This window comes from Ranitomeya imitator, chromosome 4 (assembly GCF_032444005.1).
Source record: "Ranitomeya imitator isolate aRanImi1 chromosome 4, aRanImi1.pri, whole genome shotgun sequence".
NCBI classification, from domain to species: domain Eukaryota; kingdom Metazoa; phylum Chordata; class Amphibia; order Anura; family Dendrobatidae; genus Ranitomeya; species Ranitomeya imitator.
The window spans coordinates 362,776,181-362,803,161 of NC_091285.1; the positions used below are offsets into that span (position 1 = coordinate 362,776,181).

Here is a 26,981-nt window from a genome sequence, read left to right on the forward strand (position 1 = left end):
ATGGAACAGCAGTAAAATACGCATTACTGCCCGACATGACAAGTTCTGTAGCACATTAAATCTCTTGTGGAATTGAAGCTGCCAAATTTTGAGTACTTACCATTCTAGCGGCCTTTCCTGATGAATGTTTTACAGCCTGAGCTATCGAGTTTTTTAATGTAGATATAATAAAAGTTTTATTGTTTTAGAAGATTTCAAGCACCATTTTTATAGTTAAAGCGTTATGCTTAAAGGAATATAATTTGCTCCTCAATTTTACTAGACATTATACATAGACACATTTAAATGCTTTCTGCTTTTCTAGATTCAACGTGGTAAAAATCTGTGGGGAAGTTTTATTAATACTTAAGGCCTGTTTCACACGTCCTGATAGTTCCAGTACTGGAGCAAACAGTACCGGAGATGTCCGTGTGTGTAATACGTCTGGAAACCGTGTGCCGCCTCAGTAATACATGCTCCAGCGCCTGGGAAGCAACAGTACAATTAGCGCTGTTCCCCAGTGCCGGATGATGAAGGCCGCTGTCATTATTCTCACTGTCAGCTCACTGTCTCCTGTTTTTCAGCCTGAACGGTCGCGTCATGCCAATGTCCAGTTTGAAAACCAGATGTAGCAGAGATGGAATGGCGTGGGACAGTATGGATTATCTTAACGTCGGACAGGCGAGGGATATTGTCGTTTATCATTTCTGTTTCTTTTACAAGGGAAATGGGCTTCAGTGGATTAGGCATAAAGATGAGTATTTTATTTTTTAATAAATGTGTAAAACAGGGTGTTGAGTTTTGCTTCCAATAAAGTATTTTATTCTTGCTTGCTTTATGTTTGTTTCAAAAGTTACTATGGGGTTAGGAATGGGGGCATCTTAAAGACTCCTCTCCATTACTAACCCTTAGGCTTGATGTCAGCTGACAATACAAAGCTGACTTCAACCCCAGCCCTAATACTCCACTTGTCACAGGGCAAGTGGGAAGAGCAAGGCTAAGCACCAGATTTGGCACATTTTATGGTTGCACCATTTCTGGCCCTTCCCAGGCTATTAATATCAACATACAGCTGTTTGTTTAGACTTTGTAGGTTTGAATTTATATAATTCATTATATAATGAATTTATATATATAAAATAATTCACGAGTAAAAGCTAAGCAAACAGCTGTGAGCTCTTATTAATAGTCCATGAAAAAAAGAAATAGAGGGTGGCACTCACCGTCCCAATTAAAAGAATTCCTTTATTCAAAACGCTTAAACATTGGAGGCAGGAGAGTCACTTGTGGAACTTGCAGGATGACGGCCATTTCGCGCACTGTGCGCTTCTACGGGTCCTAAGAGAGAAAGGAAATGAGAGGTCCATATACTGCTGCAGGTACAGGACCTCCCCCTTCCTGACGTCACTTGACAAAGGGAGAGAAAGAGACCCTTCCACTTACCCAATAGACATACAATAATCAAATAAAAATGAACAACTACAAAATATTAAATCACGAGCATTAGAAAAATGTGATGAGATAACTATAGAAATACAGACACATCAATTTTATCATTAAAACCATCTGGATACAAGATGTTTCTTAACCCTGAATCTAGAAGGACGCCTAGGAATTTCTTCCTTGTGGAAGGAAGTAGGTCCGATTTTTCTCGATTCGGGATCCACCCCAAGGATTCCAGGATTTCTAGGGTCCTTGCCACATCCGTGTTTAGATGGGAGGTGGATGGAGCGACAATGAGCAGGTCATCTAGATATGGTATAATGCAAATCCCCTGAAGTCGTAAGAAAATCACTGCCTCCGTCATGATCTTTGTGAAGACCCAAGGTGCCGATGAGATTCCGAACGGGAGGATGTTGAACTGATAATGTGTAATCAGCTGGTCTTGGGAGATTGCAAACCTTAGGAATTTTCTGAATTTTGGATGGATAGGGACGTGATAATACACGTCCCTCAAATCCACTGTAGCTATCACCCAGTCCTGACTTATCAGGGGGAATTGCAGATCTTACTGATTCCATCTTGAATCTTCTGTATGTAATTGTTACATCCGCTACTCGCCTTCGTCGCTCTGCTCCTGGCTCCTGGCGCGCTGTTCCTGCTTCTTCAGCTGTGGCTGCTGTTCCTGGCCGCTCTTCTTCCGGGTCCTGGCGCGCAGTTCTCTCTTCCTCCTCGGCGGCTCTGACTCCTTCCATCGCTGCTCGTCCCTGCTGTCCGACTTCCGGGAGGCGGCGCGCTCGTCCTCGGCGGGCTCCTCCTCCACGTCCTGCTGCCCGCTCTGCTGGAGGTGTGCAGCGTCTGCGCAGGTGCGCAGGCTTCTGCAATAGACGCACACCTTCCAGTCCTGGATCTTCTGTTTCCTCAGCAGCCAATCCCGGTAAGGTCCACAGTATTTCAGGCCACCTCCCCTGCTAGGAGGTGCCTGAGTGTCATTTGCTTTTGCCTCCGATCACCTTCCGCTCTGTGTTTGGTACCTCCGTGCTAGCTCCGTGTGTTCTTCACCTGGCCTCGCGTCCCTTTTGCCTCCATTTACTCTGCTCTCCTTTTCTCTCTCCCTTTCTACAATTCTGTCTCCGTCCCAGTTTTCCTTCAAGTTCAAGCCTGACGTCCTTTCTCCTGGTCCTGCTGTTGGTTCTTCCAACCCCGTTCCTGTGTTTCTGTTTTGTTCTCTTCTTTTGTTTCCCCTCCTTCTGAGCCGTCCCTCTTGGTGTCTGCTACTGTGGATTGTGATCTCTGGGCCTGCTCCTGACAGCCACTGTATAGGGGTTGGGTAACTCTAAGTCAGCTCGCCCGGGGGTAGGTCCTTTCCACGGTCCAGAGGGTCCACTCTCGTTCTTGTCTCTGAAAACGTCACAGTAATTACCTGGTTTAGGGGTTTCAGATTGATAATTATCTGCTTCCCTGAAGGCTTTCTGATCAGAAATAGGCGAGAATAGTGTCCCCTGCCTATCTCCTGTTGAGGTACTGGGGAAATCACCCCTGCTTGGAGTAATCCCTGGAGGCCAGAGGAGAATGCATCCCGGGGATGAAGACTTTGTAAAGGGGTGACCCTTAGGCGGCACGGGGGAGGGCTCTCGAACTCTAGTGCTAACCCATGCTGAATGGTACTGAGTACCAAAGGGTTTGAGGAGATGGACCGCCGATAAAGTTCGAAAGCCGACCTCTGACTCCTTGGACATAGTCACTGTTTATCAGGAATTTGCTGGGTTTGGGGAACAAGGATATATCTGCCCTTACCCCCTTTTGGATAACTCCAGTGGCTTGATTTGCTTTTCCCTCTGAATTCCCTTTGGGAGGTCTGATCCTTTGAGGAACGTAAAAAATGCTTTTTCGGATTTCTCTATTCGGGAAGAGCTTTCTTTTTATCTGTGGCTTTGTCTAATGTCATCAAGGGCCTGGCCAAACAAATAGCGACCCTGAAATGGAATGGCACAAAGTTTCGCTTTGGATGTGATGTCGCCACTCCAGGACTTCAGCCAAAGAGCCCTCCTGGCAGAGTTGGAAAGGTGTTGTGAGTTCTGTTTTTGGGCTCCCTCTGGTGGTTACTGATGGTACTGGGTGACTTGTCTTTCCTGGGTTTCTGGGTTCCACCTGTTCCATCAGCTTATGGGAGTTTCCTATTTAACCTGGCTTTGCTGGCATTTCCTCGCCGGTTATCAATGTATCCAGTGTGTCTTGTTACCTCTGCTCCCTGCTCCTTGAACCTTCTGGTCAAGCTAAGTTTGGATTTTCCTGTTTTGGTGTTTTGCTTTATTTGGTTTTTAGTCCAGCCTGCAGATATGTGATTCTTGCTGCTGGTTGCTCTAGTGGGCTGAAATTGCTCCTCATGTACCATGAGTTGGCACATGAGTTCAAGTAATTTCAGGATGGTTTTTTGAAGGGTTTTTCGCTGACCGCGCAGTTCACTTTTGTATCCTCTGCTATCTAGCTTAAGCGGGCCTCATTTTGCTGAAACTGTTTTCATACTGCGTATGTGCTTTCCTCTCATTTCACCGTCATTATATGTGGGGGGCTGCTATTTCTGTGGGGGATTTCTCTGGAGGCAAGAGAGGTCTGTGTTTCTTCTAATAGGGGAAGTTAGATCTTCGGCTGGAGCGAGACGTCTAGGATCATCGTAGGCACGTTCCCCGGCTACTTTTATTTGTGTGTTAGGTTCAGGGTCGCGGTCAGCTCAGGTTCCATCGCCCTAGAGCTTGTTTGTATCTGTGCTTGTCCTTTAGTGATCCCCTGCCATTGGGATCATGACAGACAGTATAACCGGCCCACAAAGTGTTAATTGTATTGGCTGAAGTAGGAGGATAAGTAGTCTGAGGAAGTTTTTTTTTTTTTTCTTTCTCTTTCCCTCAGAGTTTGCTGCCTAGCCTTATTGCAGCCTGGCTACTTCCTCCTCCTCTTAATCTTTGAATGGCTCTGATCCCAGCTGTTTATCATGGACGTCCAGAGTTTGGCTTCCAGCCTGAATAATCTTGCCACTAAGGTTCAAAATATACAGGATTTTGTTGTACATTCTCCTATGTCTGAACCTAGAATTCCTGTCCCAGAGTTTTTTTCTGGAGATAGATCTCGTTTTCTGAATTTTAGGAACAATTGCAAGTTGTTTCTTTCTTTGAAATCTCGCTCCTCTGGAGACCCTGCTCAGCAAGTCAAGATAATTATATCTTTCCTGCGGGGTGACCCTCAGGATTGGGCATTTGCATTGGCACCAGGGGACCCTGCGTTGCTTAATGCGGATGCGTTTTTTCTGGCATTGGGTTTGCTCTATGAGGAACCTAACCAAGAGATTCAGGCTGAAAAAGCTTTGTTGGCCCTCTCTCAGGGGCAAGATGAAGCAGAAATTTATTGTCAAAAATTTCGGAAGTCGTCGGTGCTTACTCAGTGGAATGAGTGCGCTCTGGCTGCAAAGTTTAGAGATGGCCTTTCTGAGGCCATTAAAGATGTTATGGTGGGGTTCCCTGCGCCTGCTGGTCTGAATGAGTCTATGACTATGGCTGTTCAGATTGATCGGCGTTTACGGGAGCGCAAACCTGTGCATCATTTGGCGGTGTCGTCTGAACCGTCACCTGAGATAATGCAATGTGATAGAATTCAGTCCAGAAGTGAACGGCAAAAGTATAGGCGGAAAAAAGGGTTGTGCTTTTATTGTGGTGATTCAGCTCATGTTATATCAGCATGCTCTAAACGCACAAAAAAGGTTGATAAGTCTGTTGCCATTAGTACTTTACAGTCTAAGTTCATTCTGTCTGTGACTCTGATTTGTTCATTATCCATTTCCGTCGATGCCTATGTGGATTCAGGCGCTGCCCTGAGTCTTATGGATTGGTCATTTGCCAATCGCTGTGGGTTTAGTCTGGAGCCTCTGGAAGTCCCTATTCCTTTGAAGGGAATTGACTCTACACCTTTGGCTATGAATAAACCTCAGTACTGGACAAAAGTGACCATGCGTATCACTCCCGTTCATCAGGAGGTGATTCGCTTCCTGGTACTGTATAATTTGCATGATGTTCTAGTACTTGGTCTGCCATGGTTACAAACTCATAATCCAGTCCTTGACTGGAAATCAATGTCTGTGTTAAGCTGGGGTTGTCAGGGGGTTCATGATGATGCACCTCCGATTTCTATCGCTTCATCTACTCCTTCTGAGATTCCTGTGTTTTTGTCTGACTATCGGGATGTTTTTGAGGAGCCTAAGCTCAGTTCGCTTCCTCCTCACAGGGATTGCGATTGTGCTATAAATTTAATTCCAGGCAGTAAATTTCCTAAAGGTCGTTTGTTCAATCTGTCTGTGCCAGAGCATACTGCTATGCGGGATTATGTTAAGGAGTCCTTGGAAAAGGGACATATCCGTCCATCTTTGTCTCCTTTGGGAGCAGGTTTTTTTTTCGTGGCCAAAAAAGATGGTTCCTTGAGGCCTTGTATAGATTATCGTCTTTTGAATAAGATTACCGTAAAATATCAGTATCCTTTGCCATTGTTGACTGATTTGTTTGCTCGCATTAAGGGGGCTAAATGGTTCACTAAGATTGATCTTCGGGGTGCGTATAATCTTATACGAATAAAGCAAGGTGATGAGTGGAAAACCGCATTTAATACGCCTGAGGGCCATTTTGAGTATTTGGTAATGCCTTTTGGACTTTCTAATGCTCCTTCAGTCTTCCAGTCCTTTATGCACGATATTTTCCGTGAATATCTGGATAAATTTATGATTGTGTATTTGGATGATATTTTGGTTTTTTCTGATGACTGGGAGTCTCATGTTCAGCAGGTCAGGAAGGTGTTTCAGGTCCTGGGGGCCAATTCCTTGTTCGTAAAAGGCTCAAAGTGTCTCTTTGGAGTCCAGAAGATTTCTTTCTTGGGGTATATTTTTTCCCCTTCTACTATTGAGATGGATCCCGTCAAGGTTCAGGCTATTTGTGACTGGACGCAGCCTACATCTCTTAAGAGTCTACAGAAGTTCTTGGGCTTTGCTAATTTCTATCGTCGTTTTATAACTAATTTTTCTAGTGTTGTTAAGCCTTTGACGGATTTGACTAAGAAGGGTGCTGATGTTGCTAATTGGTCTCCTGCGGCTGTGGAGGCCTTTCAGGAACTTAAGCGCCGGTTTTCTTCTGCTCCTGTGTTGCGTCAGCCAGATGTTTCGCTCCCTTTTCAGGTTGAGGTTGATGCTTCCGAGATTGGAGCGGGGGCGGTTTTGTCACAGAGAAGCTCCGATGGCTCAGTGATGAAGCCATGCGCGTTTTTTTCTAGAAAGTTTTCGCCGGCTGAGCGGAATTATGATGTTGGTAATCGGGAACTTTTGGCCATGAAGTGGGCATTTGAGGAGTGGCGTCATTGGCTAGAGGGTGCTAGACATCGTGTGGTGGTCTTGACTGATCACAAAAATTTGATTTACCTTGAGTCTGCCAGGCGTCTGAATCCTAGACAGGCTCGTTGGTCACTGTTTTTCTCTCGTTTCAATTTTGTGGTTTCATACCTGCCAGGTTCAAAGAATGTGAAGGCGGATGCTCTTTCTAGGAGTTTTGTGCCTGACTCCCTTGGAAATTCTGAGCCCTCTGGTATCCTTAGGGATGGGGTGATTTTGTCTGCTGTCTCCCCAGACTTGCGACGTGCTTTGCAGAAGTTTCAGGCGGGTAAACCTGATCGTTGTCCGCCTGAGAGACTGTTTGTTCCGGATAATTGGACCAGTAGAGTCATCTCCGAGGTCCATTCTTCTGCGTTGGCAGGTCATCCTGGAATATTTGGTACTAGAGACTTGGTGGCCAGGTCTTTTTGGTGGCCTTCCTTGTCGAGGGATGTGCGTTCTTTTGTGCAGTCTTGTGAGGTTTGTGCTCGGGCTAAGCCTTGCTGTTCTCGGGCCAGTGGATTGTTGTCACCTTTGCCTATCCCGAAGAGGCCTTGGACGCACATTTCCATGGACTTTATTTCGGATCTCCCTGTCTCTCAAAAAATGTCCGTCATCTGGGTTGTGTGTGATCGCTTTTCTAAAATGGTTCATCTGGTACCCTTGCCTAAGTTGCCTTCCTCCTCTGAGTTGGTCCCTCTGTTTTTTCAGAATGTGGTTCGTTTGCATGGGATTCCTGAGAACATTGTTTCTGACAGGGGATCCCAGTTTGTGTCTAGATTTTGGCGGACGTTCTGTGCTAAGATGGGCATTGATTTGTCCTTTTCGTCTGCATTCCATCCTCAGACTTGGAAACTTATTTAAGGTGTTTTGTTTCTGCTGATCAGGATGACTGGGTTACCTTTTTGCCGCTGGCCGAGTTTGCCCTTAATAATCGGGCTAGTTCTGCTACCTTGGTTTCTCCTTTCTTTTGTAATTCGGGGTTTCATCCTCGTTTTTCCTCTGGTCAGGTGGAACCTTCTGATTGTCCTGGAGTGGACATGGTGGTGGATAGGTTGCATCGGATTTGGAGTCATGTGGTGGACAATTTGAAGTTGTCCCAGGAGAAGGCTCAGCAGTTTGCTAATCGCCGTCGCCGCGTGGGTCCTCGACTTCTTGTTGGTGACTTGGTGTGGTTGTCTTCTCGTTTTGTTCCTATGAAGGTCTCTTCTCCTAAGTTCAAGCCTCGGTTCATCGGTCCCTATAGGATCTTGGAAATTCTTAACCCTGTGTCGTTTCGTTTGGATCTCCCGGCATCGTTTGCTATTCATAATGTGTTCCATCGGTCGTTGTTGCGGAAGTATGAGGTACCTGTTGTTCCTTCGCTTGAGCCTCCTGCTCCAGTGCTGGTGGAGGGAGAATTGGAGTATGTTGTGGAGAAGATCTTGGATTCTCGTGTTTCCAGACGGAAACTCCAGTATTTGGTCAAGTGGAAGGGTTATGGTCAGGAGGATAATTCTTGGGTGGTTGCCTCGGATGTTCATGCTGATGATTTGGTTCACGCTTTTCATAGGGCTCATCCTGGTCGCCCTGGTGGTTCTCGTGAGGGTTCGGTGACCCCTCCTCATGGGGGGGGTACTGTTGTGAGTTCTGTTTTTGGGCTCCCTCTGGTGGTTACTGATGGTACTGGGTGACTTGTCTTTCCTGGGTTTCTGGGTTCCACCTGTTCCATCAGCTTATGGGAGTTTCCTATTTAACCTGGCTTTGCTGGCATTTCCTCGCCGGTTATCAATGTATCCAGTGTGTCTTGTTACCTCTGCTCCCTGCTCCTTGAACCTTCTGGTCAAGCTAAGTTTGGATTTTCCTGTTTTGGTGTTTTGCTTTATTTGGTTTTTAGTCCAGCCTGCAGATATGTGATTCTTGCTGCTGGTTGCTCTAGTGGGCTGAAATTGCTCCTCATGTACCATGAGTTGGCACATGAGTTCAAGTAATTTCAGGATGGTTTTTTGAAGGGTTTTTCGCTGACCGCGCAGTTCACTTTTGTATCCTCTGCTATCTAGCTTAAGCGGGCCTCATTTTGCTGAAACTGTTTTCATACTGCGTATGTGCTTTCCTCTCATTTCACCGTCATTATATGTGGGGGGCTGCTATTTCTGTGGGGGATTTCTCTGGAGGCAAGAGAGGTCTGTGTTTCTTCTAATAGGGGAAGTTAGATCTTCGGCTGGAGCGAGACGTCTAGGATCATCGTAGGCACGTTCCCCGGCTACTTTTATTTGTGTGTTAGGTTCAGGGTCGCGGTCAGCTCAGGTTCCATCGCCCTAGAGCTTGTTTGTATCTGTGCTTGTCCTTTAGTGATCCCCTGCCATTGGGATCATGACAGAAAGGACTGCGGAGTTGGCTGCCACTCTAACAGATTCTGCTGAAGCATCAGTAAGTAATCCTGTGGCCTTCTGGAGAAGGGGAAGGGAATCGAGAATAACCTCTCTAGACGTTCCCTGGGTCAGGTAATCTTCCAGAGTGTGAAGCCAGCGAAACAGAAACCTAGCCACACAGGTAGACACTATGTTCATGTTAAGGAGGTTCGTGGATGTATCCCAAGATCTCCTGAGCAGACTCTCCATTTTCCGATCCATGGGGTCCCTGAGCTGGGAAGAGTCCTCAAATGGAAGGGCTGTCTTTTTGTCACTCTGGACACCTGAACGTCTACTTTCGGGGTATCCCACAGAGAGGTATCTCCATCTAAGGGAAGTGTTTTTTAATTCAGATGGAACGCTAAGTCCCTTCTCCGGAGACTCCCATTCATGCAGAATGAGGCTCTGCACATTTTCACGTACCAGGAATCCCTTGGGCTTCCTAGGTTTTAGGCCCCCAAACATTTCATCCTGCACAGACTGTTTGACCTCCTCTTCTTCAACACCCATTGTCCCCCTGACCATACTAATCAACTCTCGTACATCCTCAGAGCAGAAATAATATTTTTTATTTTCCTCTTTGGGGGTAGAAGTGGAGCCCTCATTCTCCCACATATCCTCCAAGTCAGAAGAACGTAATTCACCGGAGTCTGAGTCAGACTCTACCACAGATAATTTCCTCTTTTTTGAAGGAGGCGGCTGCGGTAATAGGGTCTGTGAAAGGGTCGATACTGATGACTGTACTTCTTGTTTAATAAGGGATTTAATGCTTTCTAAAAGAGATGGTTGTTTAGTACGTAACATCTTGTCTGTGCAGGATTGGCAAAGCTTCTTCTTGTATGAAGAAGGAAGCCTTGATGTACACACACAACACTTGCGGTCTTCCGCTTTTCTGGATGTTTTGTCCTTCTTTGGCGCAGGAGCCTTGTCTCCCTAGAAAGAGAAAGAAGGGGACTAAGTCCAATTGCCACCTAGAAGTAAAAGGACCTTCGTCCGCTACTCACGCTAAGAGGGAGGACGCTGTGCTCAGCAGAAACAGCGAGGGGGGTTTTGTCACCGTCCATGGTCACACACAGACAGACAGTGGGCCTTACCTGGTGGTGAACCCTGACCAGGATTAAATAATCGAGGTCACAGTGTCCGGAATTGCATGCTCCTCCTCTCCCAGGTGTAGAGAGGGGGAACCCGGGTGGGAACGCCCCACATGGCAGCCAACTCCGTTGCAGCAGCTGCGGTGCTGGGCACACGTGCGTTCCACAGTGGAATGCACAGGAAGTAAACCAGAAGTTGGGACACATCACTTCCGGTGTGTGCGCACTCCGGAATCTGGCGCCGAGAGGAGAGGAGGAAGCTGGAGAGGCACAAGGGGACCCCGGCCGCATGTCACCGCCCCACTTTACCCCCGGAAGGGGCACTGGAGGGGCGAGAGTGAGGGTTCCGAGTCCATGACCCAACATGGAGATGGGAGCAGCTGCACAGGGAGGAGAGGACTGCACCCGACCCCAGCTGCCCAGCTAAAAGTAAGTTAAACCGGGTGCTCTGATCGCCGGCCATGGCAGCACCACAGCAGGACCTCTTCATGCCCCATAAGGGACAGGAAAAACACTGGAGGTGGCAGGAAGGGGAGGGTATTTAACCTCTTTGTGTTTCCTGTGCCCCATTAGGGCGGGGAGACATCCTCCTGTACCACTGTCGTGGAAGGTGACTGGAGAAAAATCTTTTGCCCACTTCTCTACTACTTTTATCTAACTCATAATCACTGGTTGGGAATTTCTGCAGCTGGTTATTAACCCTGTCCAAGACTATGTCCAAAAGAGGTCTCGGATATCCTCTTTCCATGAACCTTTTATATAATTCTGAAGATTGTTCTCTAAATCTACCTGGATTACTGTTGATCCTCTTGAGTTTGAAAAACTGGCTGTAAGGCAAAGATCTCTTCACATATTGGGGGTGGATACTGCTGTAATGTAATAAAGAATTTGTTGAGAAGGGTTTACGGTATACCTCCGTATGCAGACCACCTTGCTCTACCCATAATCTCACATCCAAAAATTCTAGACATTCCCCCCAAACTTGGAAGTGAACCTCATGTTCATGGTGTTTGAGTGATTCAGGTGCTCTACAAAATCAGAAACCGCATCCTGGGATCCATCCCACACCAAAGATGTCATCCACATACCTGATATAAAGTCTAATGTATTTTAGGAAGGGATTGTTTAAGGTGTAGAGACATATCTCTCCTCAAAAACAGCCAAAAATAGATTGGCGAAAGTACATGCCACTGGAGTCCCCATCGCAGTCCCTACTTGTTGTACATACCATGTGCCCATAAATTTAAAAGCGTTGTGTTTCAAAATGAAATTAATACCTTCACAGATAAAATTCACGAAATCACCACTTATTTTGTGCCAACTAGCACTGCCCTCACTGCATCAACCCCCTCTCCCTGTGGTATCCTGGAATAGAGGCTCTCTACGTCTACAGAGACCAGACCGAGACCAGGGAGCATCCATGTTGCCAGGAAAAATCTTGTAGGGAATGCAAAATATCATTTGTATCCTTCACATAGGAAGAAATGCCTTTAAGTAAAGGACGAAGTAGCCAATCCATGTACTGGGACAAGGGCTCGGTGACACTATCCTAGACACTATCGGACGACCTGGGGGGGGATGTGAGGGACTTATGTGTTTTTGGTATACAGTACCAATATGGTTTTCTGGGGAACTTTGGCAATAATTTCTCTGCTTTCCTTCTGGGGAGAACTCCTACTTCTTGTTTTCTGAGGAAAGTTGGCAATTCTGTCATATATATTTGTTGGATCCTGTAATAATTTTTGATAGGTAGTTTCATCCGACAATTATCTATGTGCCTCCTGAAAGTATTGTTCTTTTGATAATAGCAATATATTTCCGCCTTTGTCGGCTGCTCTTATAACGGTATCTTCCCAACTCTTTATATCAAATAATGTTTGGCATTCCAGAATAGTAAGGTTAGAGGGCAATTTAGGATAAATTAAGCCTCCATGTCCCTTATGACCTGTTCCTCAAAGAGATCAATGACATTACCTGGAGAAATGGGGGCATATAGCTGGATTTGACTCCTCCCAGAAAAGGTTCTACTTTTGTCTGGTGTGATTGTGCGTCAACCCCCCTGGGGGCACAGTGAGACTATACAAAATGGCCGCATTCTCCCTAACATTTGATAAGGAGCCCTCATCTAGACCCTCAACCACAAAGCCTAATGGACCTATGCGACATGGACTAATGTTCTGCTGCTTCACATTTGGGTTGGCACCCGAGACCCTGGGGACGGATTCAGTCAGCGGTGTGCTGACACGGCCAGGTGTGCACCACACAGGTGCTGCGGCAGTGCGGATCATTCTGTGCTTGTAGCTGTTATTAATAGCCTGGGAACCTTTTGGAGTATTGTCCCTTTTACCAGATTATTAAAATCAGCCCCCAGCCGTGAGCTTTCCCTTTGCTGGTAATGAAAACTACAGGGAACCCCATTCCGTTTTGTACATTTCTTATTTATTAACAAGTACAGTAAAATACACGCACAAGATAACCTTATTTCATAGCCGCCAAGTGTTACAGCAGCTGGAGACTTCAGTAACCTTAAAATGTCCCTCAGAGTTTCCCATGAGGTTTTCGGGCCTCGCAGCTGCCGGGAGACTCCGTGACTGTTATCTCTGGTAACATGAAAGGTTACCTGAGTTCAAGCCACTGGGTCTCATAATGGATCTAGGTGACCTTACTGTTCTTGTTAATAAAAAAAAGCAAAAATATATGGAGGTCCCCCACAATTTTGATAATCAGCAGAGGGAGAGCCGATGGCTGGGGGCTGATGTTAATTTTGTGGAAAGGAGACAATATCCATAAAGGTTCCCAAGCTATGAAGATCAGCTCACAGCTGTTTGCTTAGCCTTTACTGGCTATTATCGGGGAGACCCTCCCAAAAAAATGACATAGGGTCCCCCTATACTCAATAACCTTCAAAGGCTCAATGGACAGCTGCAAGCAGATATTAGTTGCCTAGGAAATGGCCATGGAGATTGGCCCCCTCCCAGACTAAAACATAATCCCTCAGCCACCCCAGAAATGGCGCATCCATAATCTGGTGCTTAGCCTCACTCTTCCCACTTGCCCTGTGCCAGTGGCAAGTAGGGTAATAAGGTTGGGGTTGATGTCCGCATTGTATTGTCAGCTGACATCAAGCCCAGGGGTTAGTAATGGAGAGGCATCTATAAGACACCCCAATTACTATCCCCATAGTAAGTTTTGAAATAAATACGCAGCAAGCATAAAATCCTTTATTTGAAATAAAGGCACTGATTGCTTTTTTATTTTTATTTCCCTCTCCTGTCCAACGTGAAGATAATCCTCCAATGCCCATGTCCTTTGTGAAAGAAAAAATAATAATAAACAACCATATCCCTCAACTGTCCAATGAGCAGAAAATTCAGTTCATGTTGAACACTGGCATGAGCGATCAGTCTGCCATCCAGCAGAGACATTGAGCTGCATGTCATAGTGAAGCATCAATTTGTGACATGAAAAAGGTGAGCTGAGTTCATAGTTGATGAACTCCATTCACCTCACTGACATTACTGCTAGGGTGAGAACTTTCTTGCCAGCATTCAGCAGACCATCTAGATGTAGCAGATCTAGACTCGTTGCGGGATTATCTTCTTGTCAGACAGGTGAGGGATATGGTTGATGATTATTATTTTTGGTCTTGTATAGAGGACATGGGCATCCGAGGGTTGTCTTTGCGTCAGACAGGTGAGGGATATGCTTTATTATTTTCTGTCTTTTACAGGGGACATGAGCTTCAGTGGATTAGGCGTAAAGGTGAGTATAACTTTGCTATTTTAGTTCAAAAGGTGTCAGTGTCTTTATTTCAATTAAAAGACTATTCAGAATGTGTATTTTTTACAATATGATTATGGTGGCGTCTTATAGACGCCTCTCCATTACTAACCTGTGTGTTTGATGCCAGCTGACATTACAAAGCTAACATCAACCCCACAACTATTACCCCACATGCCACCGCAACAGGGCAACTTGGAAGAGCGAGGCTAAGCGCCATATTTGGCGCATCTTATGGATACATCATTTGTGGGGTGACTGAGGTTTGCTATTTTTAGACTGGGAGAGGGCCTATATCCATGACCCTTTCCCAGTCTGAGAATACCAGCCCCCAGCTGTCTGCTTTAGCTTGGCTGGTTGTCAAAAATGAGGGGGATCCCAAGCCATTTTTTTAAATTTTTTATTTAAATAATGGGACCGTGGGACCCCTCTCTTCTTGATAACCAGCCAAAGTAAAGCTGATAGCTGGGGGTTTAAGCCTGCAGCTGTTGGTTTTGCCTGTGCTGGTTATCAAGAATAGAGGGACCGTACGACAATTTTTTTTAATTTATTGTACAGGCACCGGCTGATGAATACTCTCATCAGCCTTGCCTGCTCTCGCTCTTGTCAGCGACAGCAGGTGTATTCTGAGGAAAGTAGTACTCTCATCAGCCAGCGCCTGTGACCAGCAGTAACACTTTTTACCCTTTTGCTTTTCATGTCTCCCCTATTTCCTCATAGATTGTAAGCTTGTGAGCAGGGCCCTCACTCCTTTTGGCATGTGTTGAGTTATGTGTTATCCTGTCATGTCTTTATTGTCTGTACAAGTCCCCGCTGTAATGTAAAGTGCTGCAGAAAATGTTGGTGCTATAGAAATAAAAAAATAGTATTATAGAGACAAAAGACTTCCTGTTTCTACATAGAACAGAGAAAATAGATGAATTAGTTGGGTAGAAAGGCAAAATGAGCAATTGTAAGTACACAGTGCTATATAATATGATGACTGCAATATATTAATAGGATAACAACGATGATGGGAGAGCTACTTTAACCCCTTCCTGACCTCCGCCGTACTATTACGGCAGAGGTCGGGTCCCCTGCTTTGTGCTTTGATGTGGACTTCGGCGCTGAGCCCACCTCAAAGCCGGGACATGTCAGCTGTTTTGAACAGCTGACATGTGCCCGCAATAGCGGCGGGTGAAATCACGATTCACCCACCGCTATTAAACAGTTAAATGCCGCTGTCAAACGCTGACAGCGGTATTTAACCGGTGCTGCCGGCCGCAAGGCCGGAAATCATTGCATCGCTGACCCCCGTCACATGATCGGGGGTTGGCGATGCATCAGGATGGTAACCATAGAGGTCCTTGAGACCTCTATGGTTACTGATGCCTGCCTGCTGTGAGCGCCCCCCTGTGGTCGGCACTCATAGCAAGCCTGCATTTCAGCTACATAGCAGCAATCTGATAATCGCTGCTATGTAGCAGAGCCGATCGAGTGGTGCCACCTTCTATCCTCCCATGGAGGCTATTGAAGCATGGCAAAAGTAAAAAAAATAAAGTTTAAAAAAATATGAAAAAAAATAAAAAAAATAAAAGTTTAAATCACCCCCCTTTCGCCCCATTCAAAATAAAACAATAAAAAAAATCAAACTTACACATGTTTGGTATCGCCGCGTTCAGAATCGCCCGATCTGTCAATAAAAAAACGATTAACCGGATTGCTAAATGGCGTAGCGAGAAAAAAATTTGAAACGCCAGAATTACGTTTTTTTGGTCGCCGCGACATTGCATTAAAATGTAATAATGGGCGATTAAAAGAACGTATCTGCACCAAAATGGTATAATTAAAAACGCCAGCTCGGCACGCAAAAAATAAGCCATCACCTGACCCCAGATCACAAAAAATGGAGACGGTACGGGTAACAGAAAATTGCGGAATTTTTTTTTTTTTTTTTTTAAGTGAAGTTTGGAATTTTTTTTTACCACTTAGATAAAACGCAACCTAGACATGTTTGGTGTCTATGAACTTGTACTATGTACTCGTACTCGTTTATGAACTCAGCTTTAGCATTTAGTGAACCTAGCAAAATAGCCAAACAAAAAACAAGTGTGGGATTGCACTTTTTTTGCAATTTCACCGCACTTGGAATTTTTTTCCCGTTTTCTAGTGCACGACATGCTAAAACCAATGATGTCGTTGAAAAGTGCAACTTGTCCCGCAAAAAACAAGCCCTCACATGGCCATAGTGACGGAAAAATAAAAAAGTTATGGCTCTGGGAAGGAGGGGAGCGAAAAACGAAAATGCAAAATAAAACTCGGAAAAGGGCAAGGTCGTGAAGGGGTTAAAACAAATATAATAAAGGCACAAGATGCAAGTGTCGTGCCAGTATCTGTCCCTCATGCAGCAAAGTCTACATAGGTTAGACTTATGATCCCTAGACATCTCCACAACTGACAAAATGAAAAGCCAGAAAGTTTAGGATTTTTACTACTACATATTATTATAGTGCCATAGTAGCTAGATAAATGTTCTTTGTTCTACATGAATATCAAGCCTGTTTTTTTTTTTGGGGGGGGGGGACATCCCATTTTTACTAATATGTAGTTGTTATGAGTACATTATTTCTACATTAACAATGACATTTTATATTTACAAGCGTTTGGAAAGAGGCGACATGGATGATTTGGGAAATGCAAGTTCTTCTGCTATGAGAGAAGGTGAAGATGATATTTCTCAACTACCACAGAGGGCTGTTCTTAAGGTACACATACTTTTTTTATTCTGTTCTGTTTCTAAAATTTCCATTGAAAAAAAATCTGAGGATGTAATTTATAATGTTTTGCATGTAACAGGCTGCTTATTTGTGCTTCCACAGAAACGTATTTTTGCTCACAGTGCTATGGAAAACATATCGCACACAGGTAGCACACATATCAATGTGAATCAATGTGATATTTCTCATGAATATTTTTCCACATGAATCATCAGCCTGTGTAAAAAAGATAATAGCATGTGCTGGTTTCATCTATTTTTTTTGGATAAGAATTGCCTATATGGGTGCCCCCTCTCCCCCCAAAAAAACAAATGCAATACAGACTTGATTTGTATGGGATCCATTTTTAGCAGTTCCATTTAAATTATTAACATAGAAAGCATTATCTAGCCGTGAAGTGATTTTCATATTATTGATGTGTCAAAATGAATTCCATGTCAAAAATGTACATACTGATGGCATATGGCTGACAATATGGATGAGCTTTTTTCTGGATGAAAAATGGATGATTCTTAATATGCTCATGTGAATTTAGTTCTAGAAGTTTACTTGGTTAATTCATTTCCTGGGGTAACTGCATCCTTTACCTGTTGTTTTACAGTTAGTAAAGTCTGTCTTGTAATATGATCCCATATAGTGGTTGGTGCACACGCTGTCAAGGTATAGCTGCTTTACAAAAGTCGCAGAAGTCATGCATTTTGTCTGATTTCTCTCCTAGCACTGACCACTACATGAGTCACTACCCACTTAGTTGTATACTGCTACATGACCTCTGTTAATTTACCGTATATACTCGAGTATAAGCCGACACGAGTATAAGCCGAAGCACCTAATTTTGCCATGGAAAACTGGGTAAGCTTATTGACTCGAGTATAAGCCGGGTATGCATTGTCCCCTCATCCCTGTCCTGGTATGCGTGGCTCCCCCGTCGCTGTCCTGTTATGCGTGGCTCCCCCTGTTGCTGTCCTGGTATGCATGGCTCCCCCTGTCACTGTCCTGGTATGCGTGGCTCCCCATTCTGTCTTGGTATGCGTGGCTCCCCCTCCCGTCCTTGTATGCATGCTTCCTATTACAAAAGAAAACAAAAAAAAATCCTACTCACCCTCCAGCGTGCCCTCGCAGCATCTCGTTCCACCTTCCAGCAGCTCTTCCTGTGCTGAGCGATCACGTGGCACCTCTCATTAAGGTAATGAATATTCCCTCCATGCCTATGGGAGTGGAGATGCGTGCATATTCATTATCTTAATGAGCGGTGCCACGTGATCGCTCAGCACAGGAAGAGCTGCTAGAAGCTGGCACTAACGAGCTGCTGCGAGGGCACGCTGGAGGGTGAGTAGGGTGTCTTCTGGAAGCTGGCGGCTGCAGCTGTCACTGTGCGCACTATGAGAGAAATGAATATTAATTTATCTTTAGCAGTGGCACAGGCTTTAGCCTCTGTGACCCGCTGCTCTGCCGCTCCCCCTTCCTTGCCGGCTTTCTAAGACAATGGCTCGTGTATAAGCTGAGGGGGGGGGGGGGGGTGTTTTCAGCGCAAAAAAATGTGCTATAAAACTCGGCTTATACACGAGTATATACGGTATGTAATTCCTATTCCTTGAAAACTCCATCCCCAGAACTCTTTAAAACTACAAAGATATTTTCTCCAGCAAACTGTTTTCCTCACTACGAAGTTGAAAGCTGTTTCTCTTTTAGATGTATGTTTAGACTGTGCTGTGTTGTTTTCTGTCCAAAAATTCTGAGGTTTTGGTTCTATAACATTATATAATAAGTAAAAAAGTTATGGCTCTGGGCAGAAGAAGAGCAAAAAACAAAATTGAAAAAAAACCCAGAAAATGGCCCGGGGGTGAAGAGGCTGAGGGTATGTTTCCACGTTCAGGAAACGCTGCGTTTTTGACGCTGCGTTGAGCCACAGCAGCAAAAATGCAGCGTCCAGATGTTGCAGCATAGTGGAGGGGATTTCATGAAATCCCGTCTCCACTATGTATTAAAAGACGCATGCGGCATACCCGCAAAAACGCACAAGCGGCGCATCTTTTAAGAATGCAACATGTCCTTACATTGCAGAAAAAAACGCAAGGACAACGCAGGTGACCTGCCAGTGACCTCAGGTGCAGATTTGGTCAGGACTTTACCTGCATAAAATCCTGACCAAATCTTGATGCAATCCTGAACATGGACACATACTAAGAGTCCAGCGTGCATGCATGAGTTCAGGGTGGTGTTGCAGTCAGGGCTGTGGAGTCAGAGGGGTACTGTTGCAATCGGTATCCATTTTGTTGGAATCAATATAAAATGCACCAAATCCGACTCCTAAAATATATAATAAATTGGGTACAGTAGTACAATGCAGGATGTGCTGAATATTTTTTCATAAAAATTTGTGAAAGTTATGAAATATCCTATAAATGTCTGTTCTGTTCCTGATTTAAGGATCTTGGCTTTTAGTTGAGATGAATCTGTGCTGCACTTTATGTACATGCTCAGTAGTGAACAGTGCAAAGGATTCGGAGTCAGGGAAATTGAGGGTTTGTCTTGACGACTCCTCAGCCATGGTTGCAGTGGTTTGTGTGGTCATGTGATCAGACTCCACGTACCACACAACTTCAATCTTGATCCAGAGGTGTAGCTAGGAGTTCAACTGAAGAGGGGTGAAATATCTGAGTGGGCCCCTGCAGGTAACTATGTTTACAACTACAGTGGAGCAGCCTAACCTCAACAGATGACCATAGTTTTACAGAAAATAAATCTCTATTCAAAGACCAATACCGATATTACCGCTGTGCGGTGACCATATAATGGTAGATACCAGTCCTGTAGAACATATAAGAGATTACAGTACAATTATAGATAGTGACTTACAGATGGTATTTTTTTTTCTGATGGAGTAGTTTACATTTCCTGATTTTTCCATTTGGCCCAGACCGACATGACAACTTCTTCCAGCCAGGACTCGTCTTCAGAGATTACAACAAAGAAACATTTGATTTCTCACAATTCCAGCTACGTCCCCATCTATTGCCAACCTACAGAAACTCCTCATCCTGGTGATACCCCAATACTGAACCGCTGCCACAGTATGTGTCCCTATTATGGCACCTGCTGTTTGGCGCAATAACAATGCTCCTCTTAGTGCCTCACATAATAATGCCAACACTGTACCCCTTGCAAAGTAAAATGCCTCCTTTGTATCCTCTAGATGGTAAAATTGATCTCTAGAATATATTACTGCCCTCTGCAAGTGCCCTAACAAAGAGTGCCCACATTTTGCCACCTAGAAAGTAACAATGCTCTGTGTGCACCTCAAACAAACACAATACTCTGAGTGCCCCTATAAAAATAAAGCCTATTAAATGCTCACTTAGAGGGAATCTGTCATTAATTAATCTAGGCATGCAGGTTACAGACTGCTGAAAAAGTCATACCTGTATGCCTCATATCAGATGCCTTGTTGTTGAGAAATCATCTTTTATCCATTTATGTAAATTACCTGTTTCAGATTCTGGGGAGGACAGTGCCTGGAAGATAACTCTGCCTCCAGAGCTTATTTTACATAAAGGGGTAGTTCGCAGTGTGCTGATCTCACTGCAGAGCTGTGTGTGATTATACCTGACACGCCTGCAAGTTCTTCTCCGCTTCAGCTTCCAGCTCACAGGCAGACGGTGTTACAATATTGTTACAATACAGCAGAGCTAAGAGAGAAGCAAAAATGTGTTTCCAGGAAGACAAATTTCATTTCTCCTGTTCTGTGTCAGTTACTTGTCTCAAAATGGTAACTCCCTCTTCTTGTAAAATATGCCCATATTAACCCCTTTACCCACAAGGCTGTTCACGACCAGGCCAGATTTTACAATTCTGACCAGTGTCACTTTATGTGGTAATAACACTGATTAGCCCCTACAGTAATAATGTCCTACATCCTGGCAACTTCCTGTAATAATGACCCCCATCCTGGCCCCCATGTGTCTTCATCCTGATCTCATATGTCCTCCCTTCCGGGCCCCATGTGTCCTCTCTTCCAGGCCCCATGTGTCCTGCCATCCAGGCCCCATATGTCTCCATCCGGGCTCCATGTCTCCATCCTGGCCTTATATGTCACCATCCTGCCTCCATTTATGTTGCTATCCTGTCTCCATATATGTCTCCATTCTGCCCCCATATGTCTCCATCCTGCCCCCATATACAGTATGTCTCCTTCCTGTCCCATATATGTCTTCATCCTGCCCCCTATATGTCTTCATCCTGCCCCTATATATGTCTCCATCCTGCCCCTATATATGTCTCCATCCTGCCCCATATATGTCTCCATCCTGCCCCATATATGTCCTCTTATCCTGCCCCCATATGTCGCCATCCTGCCCCCATAAATGTCCTCCTGTCCTGCCCCCATGTCTCGATCCTGCCCCTCTATATGCCTTCATCCTGCCCCCACATATGTCTCCATCCTGACCCCCCATATGTTCTTCCATCCTGCCCCACCCCATATATGTCCTCTCATCCTGCCCCCCATATGTCGCCCCATATTGTGAATATGAGTTTAAAAAAAAAGTTATCCTTACCTATAATAATAATAATAATAATAATCTTTATTTTTATATAGCGCTAACATATTCCACAGCGCTTTACAGTTTGCACACATTATCGTCACTGTCCCCAATGGGGCTCACAATCTAAATTCCCTATCAGTATGTCTTTTGGAATGTGGGAGGAAACCGGAGTACCTGGAGGAAACCCATGCAAACACAGGAGAACATACAACCTCCTTGCAGATGTTGTCCAAGGTGGCCGAGGTCCAGCGGAGTCCTCTTCCTCAACCATTTGAGGTGCGGACGCATTGAGGTCAGCTGCCAGCCTCTGGCTGACGACTCCTATTGCTGTGTAGGAATCGGTCCTGCACAGCAATAAGTTGTAACTGAATGTGCGTCTGAGGACACATGTTCAGTTATTAGCGAAAGTCCAAATCCTGCCCCTGATGACATCCCTGTGTGGTCAAACACTAATTTTGAGGCACAGAACAAAGCTTGGAAGGGAAGGAACATCATATTATAGTGCAGGTTTTGCTGCTATGGTTTACAGGTACCATGTCACATTGGCAGAGTTCCTGAGGTACAGAACAACAGACCCCCCAATAAGTGACCTTATTCTATTCATCTAAGGGTGCAGTCATTATTTTGACACCACAGGTGGGTCACAGAACTTTATACCATTTGGCGGTGAAGAAAAAAATAATGACATTATTACCACAAAGATTTTATTTTAGCCCCATATTTTACACATTCACATGGGGAGATTGGTAATAATGGCACTAAAACTTGTCACATAATTTCTGCTGAATGGAGAAATACTGTCACGGCTCCCAGGTGTTAATGCTGTGGGGAGAGCTACACACACAGCAGCAAAGGAGCTGCGATAAATGCCGGGTTACTAATCTGGTAACCAACAGGACCTTAGACATGTGACAGAGTGGGAGGAGGTCAGGGGGCAGAGCCAGAGGCCGGGGAACAGAGAAGGGATAAACACTACAGAGTTATCAAACAAGCAAAGATCGGAGCCAGGATATCACGAGGTACCAAAAGGGAGAGACAGGGGATAGTCAGAAGCAAAGCCAGAGTTCAGTAATCCAGAAGAACAAACAGAGTAACGCATGGAGAGCAAGATAAACACAATGCAAACCGGGCACACACTCCAGGGGTCAAGCAAACAGACTTAAGCAGAAGGTATAGCTGACAGAGAAACCCAGCTAGGAGTGAGTATAAATACCCCTCCCATCTTGAAAGGAGGCCAACAACATTAACCCTGAGAGAACAGGACATTAACAATGTCCTAACCATGACAAATCCCTCATATGTATCATAGCCACATGGTTAGACTTGGTAGGGACGAAGCGCTATTTGCCTCCTGGAGCGCAGATTTTCCTAGAATAGTTTGCGGACTCCATATACAGAGCCCCTAAGTTCCCATAGACCAGAATACTTCCCCGCAAGTGACCCCATTTTGGAAATTACACCCCTCTGGGAATTTATTAACAGGTGTAGTGACGATTGACTCCATTGGGTATTTTCCAAAAACAAACAGCAATAGATGTTGCTGAGTGGAAATTTCAAATCTGTCATTGTAGTGCAAATGTGTTTCTATGGACACTGTAGTGGTCTGTACTCACTCGGGTGTGGTTCAGGTAGGCACCGGAAGCAGTATTGTAAAATTGTCTAAGCACGTTTATTAAAACTGCATAAACTGCTCTGGATAGGAAAACAAACAAACAGCTTTCCGGCACACAGTGAAAAAACAAACAGAAGAACAGTCCATATACTACTGCAGGTCCACCCGCTCAGGTCAGTGTCTTTAGCAACACACACTGGAGGTTCTCCACACCTCCAGCCACAGACCCTGAATGAGACATTTGGCCTCCATTTTATTAGCCAAACCATGCCCCTGGGGTTGGGATATGTGAGCGGTCATTCCCACCCATCTCTTATGACTGCTCGTAAAACCCGGCTCTGCAACTATATGTGCTGGAGCATACTTCCAAGCTCACATCACCGCAGCTAATAGCTGCGATGACACATTTCTCCCTTCAAGGACTTGTCCAGCGACCATCTTACATACCCTCCCCCTCTGCCCAAAGCCGGGGGCTTGGCACCTTCTGCCAACAAACAGTGGACTCTCAGCAGAGCATCAGCATTGCCATGCAGTTTCCCTGGCCTATTCTCCACATGGAAGTTAAAATCCTGAAGTCATAGGAACCACCTGGTCACTTGGTCATTGTTCCCTTTTTTCTCCCTCATCTACTTCAGTGGTGCATGATGTGACAACTTCCGGCCCAAGAGATAATATCTTAGAGTGTCTAATGCCCACTTGGTGGCTAAACATTCCTTCACCACTATTGAGTAATTTTTTTCGTAGGATGACAATTTTCAGCAGAGATACATTATGGGGTGCTCTTCCCCGTTCACCTCTTGAGATAAGACAGCCCCCAGCCTCCGACAAGTCCATCTGGACCACAAACTCATTGGAGAATTTGGGAGCTACCAGCACCTGTTGTTTACACAGGGCCAGCTTCAGTTCCTGGAAGGCCGTCTCAGCTTCTGGGGACCTGTCTGCCATAGCTGACTTTGTCCCTTTAAGGAGGTCTGTCAGAGAAGTGGCTACCATGGTGAAGTTTGGGATAAACCGGCAGTAATAGCCGACAATTCCCAGGAATGCCCTGAGCTGCTTCTTTAAGATGGGTTGTGGCCAGCCCTGGATAGCCTCAACTTTATTTATCTGGGGCTTTATTTCGCCCCTGCCTACAACATAGCTCAGGTATTTAGCTTCCTCAATTCCCAAGGCACACTTCCTTGGGTTTATGGAAAACCCCGCCTTCCGTAGAGCATCAAATATCTCCTGAACCTTGCTCAGATGACTTCCCCAATCCTGGCTGAAGATAACAATATCGTCCAGGTAGGCCGCTGCATACCTTTTCTGGGGAGCTAGGATCCGGTCCATGGCTCTCAGGAATGTTGCTGGAACGCCTTGTAACCCAAACGGCATCCTTGTGTATTGGAAGCATCCATCTGGGGTTGAGAACGCAGTCTTCTCTTTGGCGCCTTGGGACATAGGGATTTGCCAATACCATTTTGTGAGGTCAAGGGCAGTAATGTACCGAGCTGGCCCTAGCCTCTTATTTAATTCATTTACTCGGTGCATCGGGTAGCCATCGGTCTTAGAAACCTCGTTCAGCTTCCGATAGTCATTGCAAAATCTCCATTCCCCATCTGGTTTTGGCACTAGGACTATTGTACTGGACAAACCACTCTTGGATTCCTTGATGACTCCCAGGCTCAACATCCGCTGTACCTCCTTTGAGATCACCTCTTGGCATGCTTTGGGAATCTGGTATGGATTCAGGTTGACCCGGACATGAGGCTTCATCAGGACACCATGTTCTATGACCTTCCTACAACCTGGAAATTCTGAAAATAGGTCTATGTTATGCTGTAGCAGCTCTCTGCACTGTTGCTTTTGGGCACGTGAAAGCATCTCTGCCACCTTGATTACCTGCATGTCCACTTCAGGCTCGGCCACCAAACACGGAGCTTCCACGGGCTCCCTATCTTGCTATGGCTTAATCAGGTTGGCTGTTATGATCCGATCCGGTGACCTTGGAGCCGCATGGAACTTTCTCTGAGTTGGTGGAAACTGTACTGACCGCAAATCCTGAACTTTACACCGCAACTAGAAGTAGCCGTGGGGTGTGCCTAACAAATCCTAGACACCTCGACACAGCCGGAGGACTAAATACCCCTATAGATGGAAATAGGAATTCTGCCTTGCCTCAGAGCAGAACCCCAAAAGATAGGCAGCCCCCCACAAATATTGACTGTGAGCAGTAGAGGAAAAGACACACACAGGCAGGAAACAGGATTTAGCAAAAGAGGCCACTCTAGCTAAATAGGAAAGGATAGGACAGAATACTAAGCGGTCAGTATTAAAACCCTTCCAAAAATATCCACAGCAGAAGATACAAAAAATTCCACCATCTAACTAAAGATGTGGAGCGTATATCTGCAACTCCAGAGAATCCAACAAGACTGAGAAAACACTGACACAATCTAAGCTGGACAAGAGAAAACACATGAATAGCACAGAATTATTAAGCACACAACATGTGTGCCACAGCAACAAAAACCAGACACTTATCTTTGCTGAATTGGCAGCGAGGCAGGAGGAACCAGACCAAGATCCAAAACCTCCCAGAACAATGGACAACTGGCAAGGACTAATGAATCCCGCACACCTAAATATCCCAGTCAGAACTGCAATCAGCAGATACACCTGGCCAAGACTGCGACTCAGGGACAACTGCATTCCCACCTACAACCACTGGAGGGAACCCCAAAGCAGAATTCACAACAGTACCCCCCCCCTTGAGGAGGGGTCACCGAACCCTCACCAGGGCCCCCAGGACGATCAGGACGAGCCAGATGAAAGGCACGGACCAAATCAGCAGCATGGACATCAGAGGCAAAAACCCAAGAATTATCCTCCTGGCCATAACCCTTCCATTTGACAAGGTACTGAAGCCTCCGCCTCGAAAAACGAGAATCCAAAATCTTCTCAACCACATACTCCAACTCTCCATCAACCAAGACAGGGGCCGGAGGATCAACAGAGGGAACAACGGGCACCACATATTTCCGCAATAAAGATCTATGGAAGACATTATGGATAGCAAAAGAGGCCGGAAGCGCCAATCGAAAAGACACCGGATTAATAATCTCAGAAATCCTATAAGGACCAATAAACCGAGGCTTAAACTTAGGGGAAGAAACCTTCATAGGAACATGACAGGAAGACAACCAGACCAGATCCCCAACCCGAAGCCGGGAACCAACACACCGACGACGGTTAGCAAAACGTTGAGCCTCCTCCTGAGACAACACCAAATTGTCCACCACATGAGCCCAAATCTGCTGCAACCTGTCAACCACAGAATCCATACCAGGACAGTCAGAAGGTTCAACCTGCCCAGAAGAAAAACGAGGATGAAAACCAAAATTACAAAAGAAAGGCGAAACCAAAGTAGCTGAACTAGCCCGATTATTAAGGGCAAACTCGGCCAATGGCAAGAAGGCCACCCAATCATCCTGATCAGCAGACACAAAGCATCTCAAATAAGTCTCCAAAGTCTGATTAGTTCGCTCGGTCTGGCCATTTGTCTGAGGATGAAATGCAGAAGAAAAAGACAAATCAATGCCTGTTGTGAACAGGTAATTCAGAACCACAATGGACATTGAAGTTCAGAGCACACAAAGTGACCTGACAAATACCAAAAACAAAGGACGAGCTCTGAGACGTGGGAACTCTGCTGACCGCAATCCCTAATCCTATCACACCACACTAGAGGTAGCCGTGGATTGCGCCTAACGCTCCCTATGCAACTCGGCACAGCCTGAGAAACTAACTAGCCCTGATGGAAGAAAAATAAGCCTACCTTGCCTCAGAGAAATTCCCCAAAGGAAAAGGCAGCCCCCCACATATAATGACTGTGAGTAAGATGAAAATACAAACACAGAGATGAAATAGATTTAGCAAAGTGAGGCCCGACTTACTGAATAGACCGAGGATAGGAAAGATAGCTTTGCGGTCAACACAAAAACCTACAAACAAC

General features: G+C 45.4%; 1 protein-coding gene across 1 annotated transcript in view; it reads left to right on the forward strand.

Moving 5' to 3' along the window:
- Positions 1–26,981, forward strand: part of FBXL13 (F-box and leucine rich repeat protein 13) — a 395,640-nt gene that overhangs the window by 124,376 nt on the left and 244,283 nt on the right. The window contains exon 7 of the mRNA XM_069765120.1: positions 16,718–16,822. Coding sequence (XP_069621221.1) covers positions 16,718–16,822 — 105 coding nt within the window. The remainder of the gene's footprint in view (positions 1–16,717; positions 16,823–26,981) is intronic.